Here is a 23457-nt window from a genome sequence, read left to right as displayed (position 1 = left end):
TTATTGAAAGCTTTCTCAAAGTACCAAGATAACTATATCTACTGGTTCCCACTTATCAACTCTACTATTTACATCTCAAAATTCCAGTTTCAAAGAATCATACATTTCCTCTAGTGCGGAAAGAAGCCATTCAGCCATGGAGTCTGTACCAACCGTCCAAAGAGCAGCCCACCTTACAGTCCCCCCCCCCCCCCGCCTATCCTCATAACCCTGCAATTATCTTAGCCAACCACAAAACCTACACATGGACATTATGAGCACTTTAGCTTGGCCAATCCACCTAATCTGCAGATCTTTGGACCATGGGAGGAAACCAGAACAGCCAGCAGAAACCCATGTGGACATGAGCAGAATATGTAAATTCCACACAGTCACCCAAAGCTGGAATCAAACGTGGGTCCCTGGCACTGAGGCAGCACTGCTAACCACTGAGCCACAGTAGATTTCCCTTTCATAAATCCATGCTGACTCTGCCCTATCCTGTCACTGTTTTCCAAATATCAAACACTATTAAATCTTTTACAATGGACTCTTATCATTTTCCATCCTACCAATGTCAGGCTAATCAGTCCATAATTCCCTGTTTTCTCTTCATCTCTTTTACTTTTAATAGTGAGGTTACGTTAGCTGCCCTCCAATCCATAAACAGTTCCAGTCTATAGACTTCCCTGGCACAAAGGGGCAAAAATGTGAAACACTCTTCGTTCTGAACAACACTGTGAATATATCTATTGAAATACAACAGTTCAAGTCAGGAGCTTGGAATGGACAACAAATATAGGTGGACAATAAATCACAGGAGAGCGCTAATAGAATAAATTTTGCATTTAGGTTTAGAAATTAGCAAGGTAGAAGAATGGCGACTGGAGAAACCATGGTAATATCACACCCATGATACCAACATTTCATAACACATTCAAAAAATTGATCAGCATAAGTTTGGGAGAGATCTGTGGCACAGTGATGTGACTGTGTATCTATGGGTTAAAAGGTCATGGCTTCAGTATGACCTGCCCCTGGAGCTGTGTCATAACGTGTTTGAACAGATTGATTGAAATCACTTAGAAGAATGCTGGCATTGTTTTTATGTCTTTTACTTTTTGAAAAACACTTCTTATAATAAACTCTATTGTTTACAGAAAATGGATCCTTTGCCTATAAAGCACTTCCAGGGAGTGCTGGATACAAATTTGGAGTGCTTGCTAAAATAGTTAACTACATGAAGGTAAACGGCTTCCATATTTTTCTGCTTGAAATAGTAATTAGCCTTCATAACTTTGCTTAAAATACACAGTGAATAGTTTTAAATTTTCATACTTTTGTTGATGTTGAAACAACTCCACTGAAGCCAGTATCCCATCACCAGGCTACCCTTTATTTACACAGAGAGACCTTGTCAGAGCTTCCTCAGTGCCAACTCTTTGTGAGTTTTATATCTATCAAGCAGGGCTCCCTGATTGGGGCTGATAGCCTGGTACAATCAGGGAACTCCTATTCTATGAAGTCCACCTAGCTGACCTCATTACAATCACTACATAATTGGTGTAGGAAAAGTTTTCATCAGATAAGACTTTTCCAGACTAGTTATAACTGAACTACCTGAATCCCAGCTACCTGGAATTTGACATTGTAAATATAATTTGTAACTACAGTGTCAATTAGCTGAACTAATCCCTTGCCAGCTACCTTTTGATATTCTGTTCCCAGCAAAAACCTTTTACTCTGATCTTCCTGAATGGCTTGCAACTAACTCAACTTTAAAGGGGATAAACTTGCTTGTATCTGTTGCACGGGGAGAAAGTGAGGTCTGCAGATGCTGGAGATCAAAGTTGAAACTTTATTGCTGGAACAGCACAGCAGGTCAGGCAGCATCCAGGGAACAGGAGATTCGACGTTTCGGGCACAGGCCCTTCTTCAGGAATTCCTGAAGAAGGGCCTGTGCCCGAAACGTCGAATCTCCTGTTCCCTGGATGCTGCCTGACCTGCTGTGCTGTTCCAGCAATAAAGTTTCAACTGTATCTGTTGCACAACTAATTTACCTGCAGTCACAGATATCCTGGGCAACTCAAAGCCACCTACCAACTGGAGGAAGAACGCTTCATCTTCCGCTCCAGAACCCAGCATCAATGTCAATTTCATTCGTTTCCAAACCTCCACACCCCTCACCTCATCCCAGATCCAACCCTCCAACTCGGCATCATCCTCTTGACCCTGACTTGTCCATCTTCCCACCTGTCTGCTGCACCCTCCCTACCATCCAAAGCTGTGCAGGTCAGATGAATTGGCTATGCTAAATTGCACAGTGTCAGGTACGTTAGTCAGAGGGAAATGGGTCTGGGTGGTTTACTGTTCAGAGGGTCAGTGTGGACTTGTTGAGCCAGAGGGCCTGTTTCCACACCGTAAGGGAATCTAATCTGTAACAATTATCCCCCACCCTCCCAATCACCTACAGCCTTCCCACCTGCCTGCCCCCATCCCCATCCCCATCCCCACACCATTATTATCTCTCAGCTCCCTTCCTCCTCACATTCCTGATGAAGGGCTTATGCCTGAAAAATTGACTCTCCTGCTCTTCAGCTGCTGTCTGACCTGCTGTGCTTTTCTAGCACAACATATTTTGACTCATAAGAAGTCCTGGCAGGCTACATGCCTCTTTGCTTTCAGCAGTTGGCAATTTTAGTAAAGATGCTTTCTGGCTCCTTTTTTCTACTACCAAATCATCTCCCTAAACTCCTCCTGCACTGTCACAGATGAAAGAAGTTTATGGACAATTCCTTTGTAAGACTGTTCATTTGCCTTCTCTGATTCTCTCCCAATTTTCTTGTGCCATGCTGATGACATTATAAATGGTTATCTTTCATCAGATATTGTTTCTTTCGCTTTCAAAGTTGCTATTATTGACATATTCCTCAAAGTAATTCCTCTTCATCCTTACAAGCTACTGTCTATACCCAACTTCCTTTCTCTAAAATTCCTGAATGAGATGTGATCTTAGGTTTTGACTGCATCTCCATTCAGATTCCTTTTCTTCCTGTCCCAAGATTTAGATTAGATTACTTAACAGTGTGGAAACAGGCCCGTCAGCCCAACAAGTCCACACCGACCCTCCGAAGAGCAACCCATCCAGACCCATTCCCCTACATTCACCCCTTCACCTAACATTTTTGGACTGTGGGAGGAAACCGGAGCACCCGGAGGAAACCCACGCAGACACAGGGAGAATGTGCAAACTCCACACAGACAGTTGCCTGAGACGGGAATTTAACCCGGGTCTCTGCCGCTGTGAGGCAGCAGTGGTAACCACCGTGCCACTGTGCTGCCCACATAAATACAGCGGTGCTCAACACACCATTTTAACATGCTGCAGCGTTAGAGTTGATCGGCAGAAATGGCAGCGGTGGGATTCGAACCCACTGCTCTTTCAAGACTGGAACCTCGATCCAGCGCCTTAGACCGCTCGGCCACACTACCAGCCTATTAGATTAGATTCCCTACAGTGTGGGAACAGGCCCTTCAGCCAAACAAGCCCACATCAACCCTCTGAAGAGTAACCTACCCAGACCCATTTCCCTCTGACTAACGCATCTAACCTATGGGCAATTTTAAATGGCACTAATCAAATCACAAAACTCTCCTGTGTCGCTAGGGTGTAATCTCCATTCTTTGTTTTTCTAGACCGTAAGTACAGGTAGACAACCCTTTATCTAAAATCCAAAAAGCTCTGAAATCTTGAAGGTTTTCTCATGAAGATTTTTTCTTATTAACACGGTTGTTTGGCGTGCAATCAGTTAACCCAACTCCATGCCCACTCGATGCATGTCACTCAGATGCAACGCACTGGCAGGCCTCAATTCTGTCTCAGGGCCTGTAGTAGTTACAGTGAATCTGCTATTTGGCAAGAATTTTTAAAAATTTCACCGTCAAACTGTCACTTATTCCGAAATTTGAAAAATTCCGAAAACTAGCTGGTCCTGAGTGTTTCGGATAAGGGATTGTGTACCTGTTATTTCACCATTCACCTCCAATGACTACCCTTTGGGTGGTTCAGTAGGACTACCCTTGATTATTTGCACTCTTACATATTGAACTGTGGCTACAATATCTCCAGATATGGCTTGTATTTTCACCCAGCACTCCAATGTTCTAGTTTCTACCCTTTCTTCAATACTTAGTTTCTGCATGTAAATCTATTGCTTTTTTTTCCTTTCCTGAATAGTCTCCCTCTTGAAGGGCTCCGGCCTGAAACGTTGATTTTCCTGCTCCTCCGATGCAGTCTGACCTGCTGTGCTTTTTCAGCAACACCCTCACAACTCTGATCTCCAGCATCTGCAGACCTCACTGTCTCCTACTCTTCCACAATCCTTTCTCCTGCCTTGACTTGTTCTGGCATCACTTTCTGTGCGTCTTACTTTGCACCCACTGTCAATGACTGCCTTCAGCCATCCAGGCACTCTGGCTCTCCCCACCAAACATGCCTTTTCTTCCTTATGGTCCATCTCTTTGGTAACGCTTTTGGTTGTCCCCTGGTTTTATGGAAACAGTGGTGCATTAGATTAGATTAGATTAGAGTGTGGAAACAGGCCCTTCGGCCCAACAAGTCCACACCGACCCGCCGAAGCGAAACCCACCCATACCCCTACATTTACCCCTTACCTAGCACTACGGGCAATTTAGTATGGCCAATTCACCTGACCCTGCACATCTTTGTGATGTGGGAGGAAACCGGAGCACCCGGAGGAAACCCACCAGACACTGGGAGAACGTGCAAACTCCACACAGTCGCCTGAGGCGGGAATTGAACCCGGGTCTCTGGCGCTGTGAGGCAGCAGTGCTAACCACTGTGCCACCGTGCCGCCCACTGTGCCACCGTGCCGCCCACAACATAAATGTAAGTTTTTAGGAGCTTAATGGTAAAACCTTTTCAGGTGATTAACCTGGTTTTAAAAAAAAACCTAAGGAAAGATTTGCTTCTTTTTCAATCAGTGACCTAAAAATGTGTGGGCCATTATCCAAATTGTGGAAGAGAGAGGAGAAGTGGGAACTGTGATGCAGCATTTAGGGTGGCAGTGGCAGGGATCATTTGTTAATTTGTTAATCTTTCCCCTCTCACCCTAAACCTAAGCCCTCTAGTTCTGGACTCTCCCAGCCCAGGGAAAAGACTTTGTCTATTTATCCTATCATGATTTTATAACTCTCTATAAGGTCACCCCTCAGCCTCCCTAGCCTATTCAACCTCTCCCTATAGCTCAAATCCTCAAACCCTGGCAACCTCCTTGTAAATCTTTTCTGAACCCTTTCAAGTTTCGCAACATCTTTCCGATGGGAAGTAGACCAGAATTTCACACACTATTCCAATAGTGGCCTAACCAATGTCCTGTACAGCCGCAACGTGACCTCCCAACTCCTGTACTCAATATTCTGACCAATAAAGGAAAGCATACCAAACGCCACCTTCACTATCCTATCTACCTGCGACTCCACTTTCTAGGAGCTATGAACCTGCACTCCAAGGTCTCTTTGTTCAGCACACTCCCAAGGATCTGCTAAGACTTGCTTTCCCAAAATGCAGCACCTCACATTTATCTAAATTAAATTCCATCTGCCACTTCTCAGCCCATTGGCCCATCTAATCAAGATCCCGTTGTGATCTGAGGTAACCTTTTTCGCTGTCCACTACTCCTCCAATTTTGGTGTCATCAACAAACTTACTAACTCTTATGCTCACATCCAAATTAATTATAGAAATGACGAAAAGTAGAGGACCCAGCACTGATCCTTGTGGAACTCCACTGGTCATAGGCCTCCAGTCTGAAAAACAACCCTCCACCACCACCCTCTGTCTTCTACCTTTGAGCCAGTTCTGTATCCAAATGGCGAGTTCTTCCTGTATTCCGTGAGATCTAACCTTGCTAGTCAGTCTCCCATGGGGAACCTTGTCGCACGCCTTACTGAAATCCACATAGATTGCATCTACTGCTCTGGCCTCATCAATCCTCTTTGTTACTTCTTCAAAAAAACTCAATCAAGTTTGTGAGACATGATTTCCCAAATACATGTAAATCCTGTCCCTCAGGATTCCCTCCAACATCTTGCCCACCACCAACGTCAGGCTCACTGGTCTGTATTTCCCTGGCTTATCCTTACCACCTTTTTTAAACAGTGGCATCACGTTAGCCAACCTCCAGTCTTCCAGCACCTCACCTGTGACTATCGATGATACAAATATCTCAGTAAGAGGCCCAGCAATCACTTCAGTAGCTTCCCACAGAGTTTTAGGGTACACTTGATCAGGTCCTGGGGGTTTACCCACTTTTATGCATTTCAAGACATCCAGTACTTCCTCCTCTGTAATATGGACATTTTTCTAGATGTTGCCATCTATTTCCCTACATTCTATGTCTTCCATTTCCTTTTCCACAGTAAGTCCTGATGCAAAATACTTGTTTAGTATGTGCCCCATACTTGTTTAGTATGTGCTCCACACAAAGGCCACCTTGCTGATCTTTGAGGAGCCCTATTCTCTCCCTAGTTACCCTTTTGTCCTTAATGTATTCTCCTTAACTCTATTTGCCAAAGCTATCTCATGTCCCCTTTTTGCCCTCCTGATTTCCCTCTTAATTATACTCCTACTTCCTTTATATTCTTTTAAGGATTCACTTGATCTATCCTATCTGTACCTGACGTATGCTTCCTTTTTCTTAACCAAACCCTGAATTTCTTTAGTCATCCAGCACTCCCAATACCTACCAGCCTTTCCTTTCACCCTAACAGGAATATACTTTCTCTGGACACTCGTTGTCTCATTTCTGAAGGCTTCCCATTTTCCAGCCGTCCCTTTACCTGTGAACATCGGCACCCAATCAGCTTTTGAGAGTTCTTGCCAAGTACGATCAAAATTGGCCTTTCTCCAATTTAGAACTTCAGTTTTTAGATCTGGTCTAACCTTTTCCATATTTTAGAACTAATAGAATTTAAAACTAATAGAATTTCTTGGAAAGCAATGATATAATCTTGGATGGTAAATAATCATTATGCCAAAGTCAACCACATTCTTCATGATCACATTATTAAACACTGGGGGAGGTCATTCTGGATTTAAAATGACTCACAGCGGTACCGATTTTCAGAAACGGCACTTGGATAGCAAATTGTGGTTAAATTATTATATCAAAGCTTTTGACCATAACAAATAGTGAGTATTAGCTCGTATTTGACAGGATGCTTATGTTTGAACTGCTTTCCTTTTATTTCTCTTCTTGGTGCCCTTAACTACTCGAACAAGCCAAATGTGTGAGATAAGTGAGCACGTTTCCATTCTTAGGAATTTCTCTCCACTGGTTACAGCAGTGACTTTCTGTCAAAACCTTCCACTTTTTCAGTGTGGATTTGGATTTTATATTATCGTGACTAGATTATCCTGTATGAAATACTGAATAGCACGTCAAGTTCTTTATCTATAAATCCTTCCCTTTTTCTGTGCTTTCTGAGCTATTGCTCGTGCCTGCATCCTTGGTCAAACAGATTTTGACATTATCCACTTTTAATTCATCCTATACTGTCAACATGATTAGTTCCACAATAAGGACTGGTTAGCCAATACAATTTTTCCAATTTTGAAGGGAAACAGGCAACGTCCCAGAAAGTAATGCAGATTTGGAGAGAGACACACTAAGTTGGTGAGCTGCATGGTAGTGAAGCAGGATCTGGACAGTCACCGGAGGGCAGTAGTGTCCCAAATGAAATGAGAGGGGTTGGGAACCACACGAGGTAATAAGTGAGGGAAAACTGGTAGCCCAAAAACCTCCACACTTGTGATACAGAACAGGGAGTTCAAGTATAGTTAAAACCCATTTTAAACTCAGAGCTTAGTTAACTGGTGAGGGCTTATCAGAAGGTACCCACACCTGAGGATAGTCAGGAAGTCTCCGTGAAGGAGGGACGATACTGAAAGCTTTTTAATTTGAACCCCCAGCTGCAAACTTGATGCACACCAGAATCTTAATCATAAATGCATGGTTAGCCGACCTGACCAAAGAGCATTTGGAGGATGTGGCTAGCCTGCTCTGGAAATTGAAAGAAATCCAAAGGGGTCAGTTTGGGTTTACCCGCCGAACAATCCTTGAAGGGATATGGGATAATCCTTGCCAAAAAACAAAAATCCTATCAAATGAGCTCTGACAAACTATCCCCGGACAGGCGGAAAATTCAGTAGATGCTGAACCCACCATATGACCCTAGCCAGAGCAGCTGGAGTTTTCACAGGATACGGCTCTTGGAGTCCAACAAATCAAAGTGACTTCACTGATTGAGAAATTACATGACCAAGACAAACCAGAGTTCCTAATCCACAACAAAGTGATCCATCGCCTATCCCAACTAAGCTAACCTTCCTAACAAGACATTAGGAAGTCCGCCGATAAATCTGCTGTGCAATGGCAGGAACAATTGGGGAGCATAGCTGGTTTTTGAAAATTGAAAGCCATTCTGCCATAAGCACCATATAATTGTCTTTGACATCTTGTAGAAAATACAGGACAAGTCATGCAAGATAGTTATACTGGAGAAACACACCAAGCCTAGCAGCATCTGTGGAGTGAAATAGAGTTTGCATTTCAAGTCTGGCATGGCTGCTTCAGAACTGGAGAACTGAACTTGTTGATTAATTTATGTAGTTTCTAGTACATGCAAGCCTGACTGACAGTCCTAAATTTTTATCGGTGTACTTCCATGTTATCCAATATGTGTCCACTGAATCACAATTAGTTACAACTTATGTGACGCACAATGTTGTAAGTTTTGCAAGTGCATGCTGGTTGGGTACTGCCAAAGAGACATGCTGTTTGATATGATCTGCCAATCTTTAAATATGACCTACATACCTGACATCACATCTAAAATAGGCCCTTTGCTCGACTGACAAGATTTCATGACTGGGGGCATATTTTTAAGGTGAGCGGCGAAACACAGTGTGGTTCATATGTGGAATGAACTTCCAGAGGAAGTGGTGGATGTGGGTACAGTTGCAGTGTTTAAAATGCATTTAGTTAAGTACATGAATAAGAAATGTTTGGAAGGATATCGGCCAAGCGCAGGCAGGAGGGACTAGTTAAGTTTGGGATTATGATTGGCATGAACAAAGGGTCTATTTTTGTTCTGCATGACTCTGTAAGAACATGTTTGCTGATGCTCATATGATACCAATTGAAACTATTTTTGGCAAGTTCTGATTATCAGTAACCAGGGGACAAAAGTTTACATAGTCCTCCATAAAATTCATACGTTTTGCATGATACAGACAATCCAGTCAAGCCAGGAAGTTATGGACTATAATTCTCCCTCAGCTGGAATGATTTGAAGGGAAACTATTGGAAGTCTGTCTGCTATGTTTTTAATGGTTCCATAACTCCTAAACACAGCACTTTTCATAAGGGGATATGAAATCCAGCTTATCAGTGGTGTCCTCATTAGGGACCCCAGTCTTGTGACTGAAACATGTTTTTTTTAAGTAGCTTTAATTAGACAGCTTTGACTTCATTCATTAATCTTCTTTCGGCTAGCAGGATGCTTCCTTGATATTTTTAAATATCTGATTTAGAAAGATCTTCGAACAGCTAGTTCTCAGCATCTATTTTTTTGTATGGGCAGCTTTCAATCTAATTTCCATTTTTTTCTTTAGGCGTACTTCAACAACCATTACAACTTAGACTAAAGGCACTCTATGAATATAAATAAAAGATTTCAAGATGCTTCACTGAAGCATTATAGAACAAAGCTTAAATCCAAGCCACACAAGGAGATGTTAAGTCAGCTTACTTCAAACTTTGTAAAAGAGATAAGTTATAAGGATCATCATTTAGGAGGAAAGAGAAAGGCAGGAGTTGAACACTTGGGACCTGAGCAAATGAAGGCAGGAATCTATTAAAGTCAATTATACACAAGCAGCCAGAATTAGAAGAACACTAATTTCTCAAAGGTTTACGGGGCTGTGCTGAGGCTGTGGAGAGGCTTAAAGATAAGAATGCGAATTTTAAAGTTCACTTTATTGACCAAGAGTAAATACAGGCTATTGAGCAGAAGGTTGATGGGAGATCAGGACTTGATGAAGTCAAGATATGATGTTACAATCCGAACAGCAATCAATAAAGATTCTCGAACTTCCAGTGACTGACTGACTGACAGGATAATTCAACAAGATTTCATGCTTTAAGAGCACTTATTGTAGGACACAAACAAAAATAGAACTTTGACTAAACACTTTTTTTTGAGAAGGCAATTCAGGACTGTGATCAGGAATGTTTTCTCAAGTGGTAGGTAAATGTCACAGATCTGTTGGGCCAAGTGTCCGATTTCCATATGGATTCTATGCATTTATATTGAATTTAAACTTTACCAATTTTGTGCAGACCCGCCACCAGCGTGGAGACACCCATCCACTGACACTGGATGAAATTCTAGATGAGACTAAACTCTTGGATATCGGCATGAGACAAAAACAATGGTTGATGACTGAGGTGAGACATTTATATAACTACTATTTGACAAAATACGTCCGTGTACCTAAGAATGGGTGGACTAGGACCTTTACTGATATGGCGAAGTGTATAGTTGAATGTTATATGCAAAAAGGAGAAAAGGAACAAGAACTTGAATTTGTACTGCACCTCTCATGACCTGAACCAATTTATGATCAATTGACAGTTATGTAAGGTTCATAATATTGTTATTTGGAAATTTGGGTTCTATAGTTTATAGAACCACATATAGATTCAAGTTGATTTTGTGTGTCTATACTGTGTATGTTACAAATAATTTAGTTTCTTTTTTTTAAGTGATATCTAGAAATGTTTGCATACCTCAAAATGAGAGTTTTAAACAAACCTTTTGAATAATTGTGTTTTAGTAAACCAAGTAGAAGAGATAAAAGATTGGGCTGATGCCTAGCAATAATGTAGACAAGCCAGTGTTAGACTGGGGTGGACAAAGCTAAAAATCTCAGGTTATAGTCCAACAGGTTCATTTGGAAGAACTAGCTTTCAGAGCACCGCTCCTTCCATCAGGTAGCTATGGAGCAGAATCATAAGACACAGAGTTTACAGCCAAAGATTACGGTGTCATGCAACTGAAATGATATATTGAACAAACCTAGATTGCTGTTAAGTCTTTCATCTTTTAGAATGGGTTGCAGGTTTCGGTTCATTAATATGTAAATCCCAGAACTTCTTTTAAGTCACATTCTCAAGATAACTTAAGGTTTTATAACAGAAGGTGACATCTCGACTCAGGCAATGCATTAAAGATGTGAGGTTAGAGTCTGTCTGTTTCCCAATCTTGAGTCAGACTGGTTCTATTTCAAAAGTAGGAATTTATAAAATATTACATGGACTGACTGCCTGCAGATTGTGCACTTTTTGAGCAAAATAGAATGTATTTGCAAATACAATTCTGCAAATGCAAATTTAACCCATAGACATATATTTATGCATGCCTGAGAGAGAGAGAGAGAGTGTGAGTGCACATGAGTGAGTGTGTGTTTGCATGTGTGTGCGCGGGCTTGGTAAAGTGTGATGGAGTATAAGCCTGTAAGAGGGTGTCCCTATGACACAGGAAAACACGGATATTAAAAAGTCCTATTTATATAAATAGAGAGATCCATTCCAGAAGATTGGTAAATGTGCAGATTTCTTTCAGATTGAACCAAGTTATTCAAGAAGAAAAAATTTGCAGAAGCAGCAGTGCAGTTCAGCCTCCAGAATAGTCCGTGCAGGAGAAAAGAAGTCCTGAGTAGTTTAATGTCAGTAAGAGAGAAAAATAAGGCTGTGGTAGAGGAGTTTAAGGAATCCATATTAAACAATCATTAAACTGTGTTAGCAGTATTTTTAAGGGCTTCATGAAGTAATCCATGCCCAAGTACAGTGGGACCTGGACAATATCAAAATTTGGGCTGACAAGTCAAAAGTAACACTCGCACCATGCAATGACCTTCTCCAGCAAGAGCGAGAGTGTCACACCATTCCCCCTTGATATTCAATGGCATCAACATCAGTGAATTTACCATTAGCAACGTCCTGGAAGCTACCATTGACCAGAAACTGAACTGGACTACCCTTTAAGTAATGTGGCTACAAAAGCAGGTCAGAGGCTAGAATTCTTACAGCCAATAATTCACCAACTCTCTCTCCAAAGCCTGTCCACCATCTACAAAGCAAAGATGAGTGAAGCTCCAACAATACTGCAGAAGCTTGACACCATCTAGGACAAAGCAACCTGCTTGATTTGTACCACATCCATAAGTATTCACTCCCTCCCTCACCAATGCTCAATTGCAGCAATATGTGCCACCTATGGAAATTCTCTGAAATTCCTTAGCACTATCCAAACCCACAGCCACTGCCATCTAGAAGGACAAGGATAGGAACACCATACCTTCAAGCCACTCATCATTCAGACTTGAAAATAAATAAATATGTTGCAATTCCTTCAAAGTGACTGAGTCAAAATCCTGCAACTCTCTCCAAAATGCCATTGTGGATCTACCTCCAACAAATAGACTGCAGAGGTTCAAGAATGCAGTTCAAGTGCGGCTAAGAATGGATAATAATACCTGGCCCAGCCAACAAAGTCCACATCCCTAAAATAAGAGGATCTTTTACATGTAATTAAGAAGGCACACAAAGCCTCTGTTTATCGTCTCACCCAAAAGGCAACATCTCACTTCATAATGCAGTAAGGTGGTATCTGAAATAATGTACTCATATCTCTGGAGTGGGACTGAAAGTGGGAGCAGAGTAGACCTTTCACCTTAGGCTATTCCACAATTCAGTTAAATCATGGCTATACCCTAATCTTATTTATCACCCTTTTTTCTGTATCCATTGATCCTCTTGCGTAATAAACATCTGTTAATCTCAGAAAATGCTGGAGTACTCAGCAAATTCAGCAGTATTTGTGAAGAGAGGAAGAAGAATTATTATTTCAGGTCGGTGATATTTTCTAAAAATATCAACAAGTCATCATAGAGATGCACAGTGTGGAAACAGACCCTTCGGTCCGACCCGTCCATGCCGACCAGATATCCCAACCCAATATAGTCCCACTTGCCAGCACCTGGCCCATATCCCTCCAAACCCTTCCTATTCATATACCCATCCAAATGCCTTTTAAATGTTGCAATTGTACTAGCCGCCACCACTTCCTCTGGCAGCTTATTCCATACATGTACCACCCACTGCGTGAAAAAGTTGCCCCTTTTAGGTCTCTTTTATATCTTTCCCCTCTCACCCTAAACCTATGGCCTCTAGGTCTGGACTCCCTGACCCCAGGGAAAAGATTTTGCCTATTTACCCTATCCATCCCCCTCATAATTTTGTAAACCTCTGTTGTGGTTCTGTTCGCCGAGCTGGAAGTTTTTGTTGCAAACGTTTTGTCCCCTGGCTAGGGAGCCTCCTGCGAAGCGCTTCTTTGATGTTTCCTCCGGTGTTTATAGTGGTCTGTCCCTGCCGCTTCCGGTTGTCAGTTTCAGCTGTCCGCTGTAGTGAAGTTGATGACGTATAGCCAACTCCCATTCATAGATGTGATGGTACAGAAAACACCGAACGGAGAATTCACTACAAGGGTATACAGGAAAGCCACACACACAGACCAAGTCCTAAACTATGAAAGTAACCACCCCAACACACACAAACAAAGCTGCATCAGGACACTATTCAAAAGGGCCACAACACACTGCAGTACACCAGAACTGCAAAAAGAAGAAGAGGAACACCTATACAAGGTATTCGCCAAAAACGGATACCCGCGCAACTTCATCAACAGATGCCTAAGAGAAAGACCACGGAACGAGGACATACCACAACCAAAAGGACTAGCCACACTACCATACATCAGGAGCATCTCGGACAGCCAGACTACTGCGACCCCTAGGACTCATAACGGCACACAAACCAACAGCCACGCTCAGACAACAACTCACCAGAACGAAGGATCCGACACCCAACATGAGCAAGACGAATGTAGTGTACAAAATACCATGCAAGGACTGCACAAAACACTATATAGGACAAACAGGAAGACAGCTAACAATCCGCATACATGAACATCAACTAGCCACGAAACGACACGACCAGCTATCCTTAGTAGCCACACACGCAGACAACAAGCAACACGAATTCGACTGGAACAATACTACTATCATAGGGCAAGCCAGACAGAGAATTCCTGGAGGCATGGCATTCATCCACAAACTCCATCAACAAACACATCGACCTGGACCCAATATACCAACCACTACAGCGGACAGCTGAAACTGACAACCGGAAGCGGCAGGGACAGACCACTATAAACACCGGAGGAAACATCAAAGAAGTTTCTGAACCCTTTCAAGTTTTGCAACATCTTTCCGATAGGAAGGAGACTAGAATTGCACACAATATTCCAACAGTGGCTGTTTCTGTCTCCATTGATGCTGTCAGACCTTCTTAGATTCTCCAGAATTTGTTGTTTCAATTTTGGATTCCAGAATTTGCAGTATTCTGATTATATAAAGAGTCAAGAGTAGCTTTATTTGTCATTTGTACCATATGCAACTGATAGTGTAAAAATGACACAGCGTTCCTACATGGACAGCACAAACTACACGATCATACGCAGGGTGGCATAAAGTGCAAAACATGCAAGACAGCTCAGTAATTCCTGACATGTCAAGACAATAGGCAGAGTGGTGTGCAAATTACAGTGTAATAAAAGAATGATAATTAATAAACCATTGTTCTACCAGCAATTCAAAGCCATGCAAAGAGTTTCAAGTGGAATAAAGTCTGATCATACAGTGTGAAGAATCAGATGGTTTGGGGTAAGAAACTGTTGCACAGTCTGGCTGAGAGAGACCGAATGCTCCAGTGTCTTCTGCCAGATGACAGGAGGGAGAAGAGTTTGAAACTGCACCCCAGCACCCATCCAACTATTATGGTGTAACTTCAAACACTTTAGTGGCCTTTCCTTCTCACATATGGATGGCTTCTAGAACTTTTCATGAGCCCTAACTTTAATACTTAGGCCCATTAATTACTCCAAAGACTCCTCCTAAGTCCTATCTCTCTAGAGTTATCCAGCTACTCTTGGGACGTCTCCTTGAAACCAAATACTTGGAACCAGTGGTTTTCTCAGCAATACAGCTTAGCAGCAACACTTTTCTGAGTGAAGCCTGCTTCTGGCATTCTGTGCCTCCCGCTCCAGCTGCCAGTCACCTTTGAACTGCCTATGACTCCTGAACAGTCATGAGTGAGTTCTTGAAGGCCCTACAATAAGCCTTATCCTTGTTCCAAGGTAGGACTAAATTTAGTAGCAATTGAACTCCAAATGTAGCAATTCCTGAGAACTAACAGTTCCCATAATGTTACAATATTCATAGTTTCCATTGTACAAATTGCATATACTGAAAACAGGATGTTTTATCACAGATGCTTGAGTTTACAGACCAAAGAAGAGTTGTTTCATTGGACCTGTTGTTCATTAGTCATCATCCTTAAAAAAAAAAATTAACTGCATGTAGAACCTTGATTGGGAAACTCGGCATTTATTTCAGACACATTCCATTCTTACTATTCAAGACAAGTGGGTACTGTGTCTCGCACATGAGGAAAACCCATTCTTTGGGGCCATTTGAACTCAACGAGTCAAATAGCTACTTTTGCTGTTACTAAGGCCTCTATCCAACAGTATTGATAACTTTATGGAGGAAACAGGCTCTTGAAAAGCAGATAAGGTCAATAGAAGTGTCAAGTTGTGGTTATTTAAATCCCCAGCCCTATAAAATTGTTAAAACAAACAATGTAACTGTATGAGCTGAAAACAATCTGCTTTAATAGTTACAATAGCTGTTTGTTGATATTGCCTCAAGGGCTGTCATTAGATCATAATTAATGGCTGACCACTTTTTAGAACCTGAAAATATCCCAGCCAGGAATAGGTGTTGTAAATGCACAGTATATAGTTAATAGTTTAGTGGTTATCAAAGGATTGTGGGTTTCTAAATAAAGTCTGTTTTTGTAGGGGATAGGGTTTCATAAACTGTCTTTTAAGTATTAATAACGATGGTAATAGATAGGTCTAAATAAATAGATATTTATTTCAACTCATCGGAGTTCAGCCCATGCTAGTTATAAGGCAAGTTAGAATGAAAGCTTGTACAAGCAAATGATGGGGTCGTGGGTTGGTGTGGTAGGCATGGAGACTTGTAAAGGGCGATGGGGATGAATGAGGACAAGAGAAAATGAGATTTAAATAATTAGTGCTAGTAGGTATAATTTGTAACAAAACGTGAAATCCTAGAGAACCAAAATAGGTGTTTTAACCAGTGTTGCCTTGGCTGCAGCATCTGAGTGTTTCTGACCTGAGTGCAGAGGCAGTGGGCCCAACATTGTTTGCACCCAGCCCCTCCCTAGAGTGAAAATCAGTCTTTTCCTTCCCCACATTGAATGTGGCAAACTGACAGATTTCCTGACTTAGTCTGCATGGGAGAAAACTTCCAGCCCATTGTTAGAAGTGCTTTTTTTTTCAATGAATGCAAAAAGCAATGCAAATGGCAGCGATATGGAAGTTTGTCATGGAATTTAGAATTAAGCTTTTAAAGAATGGATATTAAGATACCTTAATTATCCTGATAACGACTGGTGAGTGAAAAATGTAGTGTAAAAAGATAGAAAAGTAGACTAATTTCTGGAATGCGTACAAGAGAACTTCCTCACTTGATATGTTATCAGATTTAAATAATTGAAGTACTTATACATGGTCCTAGAAAATAACTTAGAGAAAATAGAGCATGAAGCAGGAAATAATCCTCTGTGCCTCACAGTGGTCAGAATATAGTTTTAACCTAATGCAAGTTTGACAAGAAACCAGAAAATAGTAAAGTAAAAAGGCAAACTACTGGTGATTCTGATCTGCTGGAGAAACACAGCAGGCGTGGCAGCAACTGTGGAGAGAATGAGTTAATGTTCAAGTCCAGTTTCACCTCCCAACTGCTGCTGTCCACTAAGTAGGAAGACTGATAGGAAACAAAAAAATTGATTTGATTTAATTTAATTTTCACGTGTACCGCAGTACAGTGAAAAGCTTTGTTTACGAGTAGTATGGGCAGATCACTGTAAGCAAGGGTGTACAGATCAGAAAGACTTAAACAGAACATTATTAGTAATTTATACACTTTTTTTAGAATTTAAGTTTAAAAGTGTAGAATGGTTAAAAGAAATGTTAGACTTAGGTCCGCCATTGGGAGCCAGCAAGGAATTGCATGGTGTCAGCGTATCTTGAAAAAAATAAGGTTAGTATAAAAGAAAACCAGGCAGAAAAAGACATAAAAGAGTATGTATAAATAGCCAGAAAGACAAACTATTCTAATCAGAATAGTTCTTCTGAGCTTCTTCATTAGAGCCACAGTAGTCTAATTGTTAAGATACTGGATTAGCAAGCCATAAGTTATACCTTTTTAATGTATATGAATCTGTAATAAAAATACTGATTTAGGTATCAAATGGCTTATTTGGCCATTACTGGTTTGACTCTACTTTGCAGCTGAACACTTAACACACAATCAGTAGCATCACTAATACTCTGGGCAAAAATGCCAATTTCTAAATTTCCATAGTAAGATGTGTTTTCCCAAAAATTTTCAATAATATCTGTTTAATTTTCCTCAGGCATTGACGAGCAACCCAAAAATTGATGTAACAGATGGAAAATATGCCTTCAAACCGAAATACAACTTAAAAGATAAAAAGGCTCTTCTGAGGCTTTTGGACAAGCATGATCAACGAGGTTTGGGAGGAATCCTCTTGGAAGATATAGAGGAAGGCCTACCAAATGCACAGAAAGCTATAAAGGTAATTGTTTAAACAAATCAACATCCCCTGCGATTGGACATTCTCTCTGTTTGCCAACACCCTGAGATTGGACTCTCATGTGGGCATTACTATCTTGCCCTTCAAACCCAACATTTTCTTACTTTGACTGACTGTCTCCACACGTAGGATGTCAGGTCCTTCCACTTCCCCATGGTCCCACCACATACTGTGTCCTCCCTTGGATGCCTCGTGCATTCCTTCCAACCTCATAGTTGAACCTGATTTGCCTTCAGCAGTCTCAATCGTTGGTGCAAACTCCTAGTAATCTTCTACCTCTACAGAGCTTAAGAAAAGCTGGACACCTCAGGTACACTTGCACCAAATCAACTGTTTGCATGCCAGCTTTAAATATATATGGACCAGGTGCCACAGGATTCTCGTGTATCATATCTTTTTCTTCAAAGTAGGATTTAAGTAAAAAGGTTTTATGCTAATAAGTATTTTAGCATGTAAATTTGTTACAAGTAGCAACCTGCCACAACATGGCGTGAAGGCTGACATGCAAAAAAGTCACTGCATCTTCAAACCTATCAGGAAATTTCTGATGCATCCTAATTCATCCATTTCATGCTCCACATTTCCCACTTTTTGGAGGCTGGACAGGATCTCCTCATTTGGCATTTAATAATGGATTTACTATTTTAAGATCTCCTTCATCAGTTCCTCTAGTTAATTCAATATCACCTCGACAACAAGCACTATATAATCACTCAAAATAAACATGGGTCTACTAGCATATATGTTTTCAAAACATTTTTCACTATAGAAAAGCATAATCTGGAATTGTGTATATTCTAGGTATTAGGGGATCAAATTATTTTTGTGACAAGACCAGACAAGAAGAAGATTCTCTTTTATAATGACAGGACCTGCCAATTCGCAATGGACGAAGGTGAGCATTTTTCAGTAACTTGGTCAGTTTCTTTCCAATAGCTGTTCATAAGATATAGGAGCAGAATTAAGCCAATTGACCCACTGAGTCTGCTCTGCTGTTTGGTTGTGACAGGTATGTTTCCTAGCCCCATTCCCCTGCCTTCTTTCTGCAACCTTTGATTCCCCTCACCAATCAAGAGCTATCTATGTCTGTCTTAAATACACTCAATGCCTTGGCATCCACAGAACATCTTTAGCAGTGAGTTTCACAGATTAACCACCCTGTTGTTGAAGAAATTCTTCCCCATCTCAATTTGAAAGGATTATCTCTTCATTCTGTGGCTGCGCCCTCTAATCCTTGGATATTGCTGAAAAAAAAAACTTTTGTTGAAACCTTTTTTTTTCAACATTTATATTGTTTAGAGGAAATTGCTAACTGGTTGAGAAGTGAGCTCTGACTGGTATACTTGTGAAGAATTCAACAATTAATGACAACTGGCAAGCTTTCTTTAAATTTTAATAAAGGCAGTTTAACTCTGCTCAAGAAATGAACCAAAGAATGGTGGTCAGTAGTTTTGTTGAGTTCAATGTGTATACATATTCTTTCTGTCTGCAAAGAGCAGGACCTTTTAGATAAATATGTACAGCTTCCAGTAGAATTATGTAACAAATGTCCATTTGCGGAATCCCATCTAATGTTGGACATTGTGTTGAGAGTTTTGCGAGCATAGGCTGGTTTAGGTATAGTCAGTATCTTGTGGACAGACAAAAAAGTGATATGCTATTTGATATGATTTGCCAAACAAAACGTGTCTTTTTTAGTAACATTTAAAGTTTTGTTTCATAACCATTAATTATAATTAAGTTTTTATTCTTATGCAGAATTTCAGAAGCTATGGAGAAGTATTCCAGTGGATTCAATGGATGAAGAGAAGATTGAGGAGTATTTGAAAAAGCAGGGCATTTCCTCAATGCAGGAGACAGGACCAAAGAAGGTGGTACGTACATGTGGGGGACAGACAGGAAATCGGGTTGAGACCACAACAGATCAACCAAAATCTTATTGTATAGCAGGTTTGAAGGACTAACTACGAGAGGGTCAATATTGTGGTAAAGCTGGGTGTCACCAATGAACAAGTGAAAAGTAACACAGTTTTCAGATATTGTAACGAAGGGGCAACATGAGAAATATGAAATTCCAAAGAAAGATGCTTGTGAGAACACTAGAAGTAATGATGAGATGAGTGAAGAGGATGCAACAGGCTCTGAAAGAAAGTAAAGAACAATGCAAGTCCCAAGTTGAAGCAGATGGAGCCTTAGAAGAAGATTGGCATAGTGGACTTGGGGAAGGGAGAAAAGAAACAGAAGATGGTTTTAATCTGAGTGCATCAATGTTACGTCATACTTATTGGTTAGAAGCAAGTATGGATGAGAAAGATTGTTTGTAAGGAGGTCAGCAAAAGTTAGAAGTGAGAAGTTACCTTTGCATTCCTGGATGAAAAGGGAATGGGCAGAAGAGTAGTGAATATTTCTAACGGACGAGAGCAGGGCCTTATTTGGTCCAGCCATATCTGCCAGAGAATTGCTAAATCAATATTATCACCATTTAGAGATTTCTCACTCTTCCTCTTCCAAATGCTCCCCTTCTTCTTCTGCCCACTCCTCTTCATCTCCTCCCCTTTGCATCTCTTGTCACTTTCTTTCAATTGTCCCTCCCCACTCTCTTCCTGTTCACTGCTTCTATGGGCCAGTCTATACTCTGTAGGTTTAGAGCCATTGTTTATCTCCTTCTAGTGATAGGTGATTATGTTCCTTTCAAGCATTTGCCAGCAGGAGCAAAAGTTTGCATATTATTTCTAAAATATGTATATTTATGTTAGGTATGTGTTCAGAAGAGGAAAAAACCTGCTTCTCAGAGAAGAAAATTCAAGACACGCAATGACCATCTGGCAGGAATACTGGAGGATTATACTGAAGGAGTATCCAGCAAAGACTAATGACCTCAACGAGGAAGTAAAGGGAGGATTGACTGATACAGCAAAAAAAAACTGCAGTTGATGTCCAGCACTGGAATACTGAGCACAACGTTTTTTACGGTTTCCTTTTGTCAGTTACTTATGCTCTCTGTAATGGCTGATTTAAAGATTGTATTCTGGTTTTGCACAATTTCAGTCATTTACCAGTAGGAGGAAGGCAACAAATTGAGGTGGTGTTTTTTGGTCGGTTTTTTGCTCAGTAAAATGTGATGTCTGCATCATATATTTACAACTTCCTTTAAGTTTTTAAGTGATTCTAGGAACGTTATACAATAAATAGTAAACAAGATCCTTTAGAATTATTTAACAGCATCTCTTGTAATCGACGAGTGCCCTACACAGACCAGTTGGAAATCCCGCTCCCATTTTGCAACTGTAAATTCACAGAAATTTGGGAGTCTCCTGTTTGTACATCAGGTAGTGGAGTAACTGTGCTTCTCAGAAAATTTCCAACTAATATCTATTTTCTTTAGTTGGTTAAGGATAAGCTGTCTTCCACAGTACAATCAAATTAAAGAAATATGTATTCTGAAACTTAACAAGCCCCACCACCTCCATCAAGTTTATCTTTTTGAAAATTCACATTTCTAATAATTAGCGCTAACATCTTTCTACAGCAGTACATTAGGTCGTGGATTTCCTAACTGACCTATGACACAGGCATCTTAGTCCTCCTTGAATTTTATACACCTCAGGAAGTGGTGCACTGCTTTGTTGGTCATTTGGATTTGGCCTGTGTTGATGCAAGGAGGAGTGAATTACAGGCCTACGGAGGTTCAGCACAGATAAAGATCCTGAGTACCATAGGGCTGCTCTCTCATTAGAGACAGCTGGTGATAGTTCAACTTGAGGGAAGAATCAATAAATGTAGTGCTGGAAAAGCACAACCAGTCAGGCAGCATCCGAGGAGCAGAAGAAATGATGTTTTGAGCTGAAGCTGTTAATCAGCACATCCCTGATAAAGAGCTTGTGCTCGAAACATCAACTCCCCTGCTCCTCGGATGCTGCCTGACTGGTTGTGCTTTTCCAGTGCCGCACTTTTTGACTGTGATCTCCAGTATCTGCAGTCCTCAATTTCTCCTCCTTGAGGGATGAAGTTGAAAAGCTGGAACCTTCATGGAAACGTCAGCAAGTGTGGGAATTAAACCCACACTTTTGGCATCATTCTGCAAACTAACCATCCAGCCATCTGAGCTAACCTATCCCCTAATCCAAGTCATTCTATAGCTTTTCGTGTGTAACCATAACAGAAAGTCTATTTATAGATTATTTCACACATACAAGACAGATTCATTGTAAATGTTTATTTTCTGGGTGTAAATTGGATTTTCTAAATATGTAATCCAGTATTGACCAGGGGAAGGCCTATGGAATGTTATTTAATGTGGATTTCCACTAGGTATTTGATAAAGTTCCCCATAAAAGCTCAGGTTGATTGATCGGAGACAGGTAATCATGGGCAAATATTCTAATTTTAAGTATATGCTCCATGCATTGAGATTGCTGTAACCTGTTCCATGTCTCTCTTAAGTTGGACATTCTGAAATAGTGCACAGGTGAGTATATTGGATGGCCAGTTATTGCCTCACAGAGCAGCACTCCAATATTTAAGGTGACATTTTATTAAAATCAAGAGTGTTAAGAGCATTTATTTTCCTCACACTTCAATTACTTTTGTCATCAATGTTTTTTAGAATTAGAATTTCTACAGTGTGAAAACAGACAGACACATTTCCTTACATTTCCCCTGACTAATTCATCTAACCTCTCTGTCCCCGGCTACTGTGGGCAATTTAGCATGACCAATTGACCCTGACAATTGGTCATGCTAAATTGGATCATTGTGGGAAACCGGAGCACCCAGCAGAAGCCCACACAGAGTGTGCAAATTCCACACACAGTTGGCTGAGGCTGGAATCAAACCCAGGTCCATGGTGCGGCAAGACAGCAGTGCTAACCACTGTGCTGTCCCATTTTGATGGTGGAATTTTCGACCTCAAATTATTACAATGCCTGAGAGAATGGAATGTGATTTTTTTATTTGTTCTCTCATTATCCTACAAACACTGAAGCATTGAGGGATACCTCGCCTCAAAAGAACAAATTCAAGTTTTTTTATAGTTATAAATATAGTATAACAAGTAATATTAGCCTTGATTCTCTATATTATGCAAACTTCATACTGCTATACAAGGTACTATAGGTTATGGTTAGGCTGTGCACCACCATTGAATTTCTCCAAAAAAGCGCTGGCCTGAATATTTTGATTCTGATCAGACATAAAACTACATGGTTACTATTAGAGGTGTTCTCTATGAGAACTACTAGCCGGGTGTCTTTTCAGCTGAAGTAATCTTGTCCAGTCCAGGAACCTGCACAGCAAAGATTGGTATTTTATACCACAGTGGAGAAAGTGAGGACTGCAGATGCTGGAGATCAGAGCTGAAAATGTGTTGCTGGAAAAGCGCAGCAGGTCAGGCAGCATCCAAGGAGCAGGAGAATCGACGTTTCGGGCATGAGCCCTTCTTCAGGAATGAGGAAAGTGTGTCCAGCAGGTTAAGATAAAAGGTAGGGAGGAGGGACATGGGGGAGGGGCGTTGGAAATGCGATAGGTGGAAGGAGGTCAAGGTGAGGATGATAGGCTGGAGTGG

General features: G+C 41.0%; 1 protein-coding gene across 1 annotated transcript in view; it reads left to right on the top strand.

Moving 5' to 3' along the window:
- The window catches only part of gtf2e2 (general transcription factor IIE, polypeptide 2, beta), a 72253-nt gene extending 51158 nt beyond the window's left edge, over positions 1-21095 (top strand). The window contains exons 3-8 of the mRNA XM_043674022.1: positions 1140-1225; positions 10404-10511; positions 17694-17876; positions 18696-18789; positions 19653-19768; positions 20651-21095. Of these exons, the coding sequence (XP_043529957.1) occupies positions 1140-1225; positions 10404-10511; positions 17694-17876; positions 18696-18789; positions 19653-19768; positions 20651-20767 (704 nt within the window). The 3' untranslated portion in view covers positions 20768-21095. The remainder of the gene's footprint in view (positions 1-1139; positions 1226-10403; positions 10512-17693; positions 17877-18695; positions 18790-19652; positions 19769-20650) is intronic.
- The last annotated feature ends 2362 nt before the right edge of the window (positions 21096-23457 follow it).

This window comes from Chiloscyllium plagiosum, chromosome 32 (genome assembly GCF_004010195.1).
Source record: "Chiloscyllium plagiosum isolate BGI_BamShark_2017 chromosome 32, ASM401019v2, whole genome shotgun sequence".
Classification (NCBI taxonomy): domain Eukaryota; kingdom Metazoa; phylum Chordata; class Chondrichthyes; order Orectolobiformes; family Hemiscylliidae; genus Chiloscyllium; species Chiloscyllium plagiosum.
Note: the sequence above shows the minus strand (reverse complement) of the source record. Positions and strands in the feature narration are given on the sequence as shown.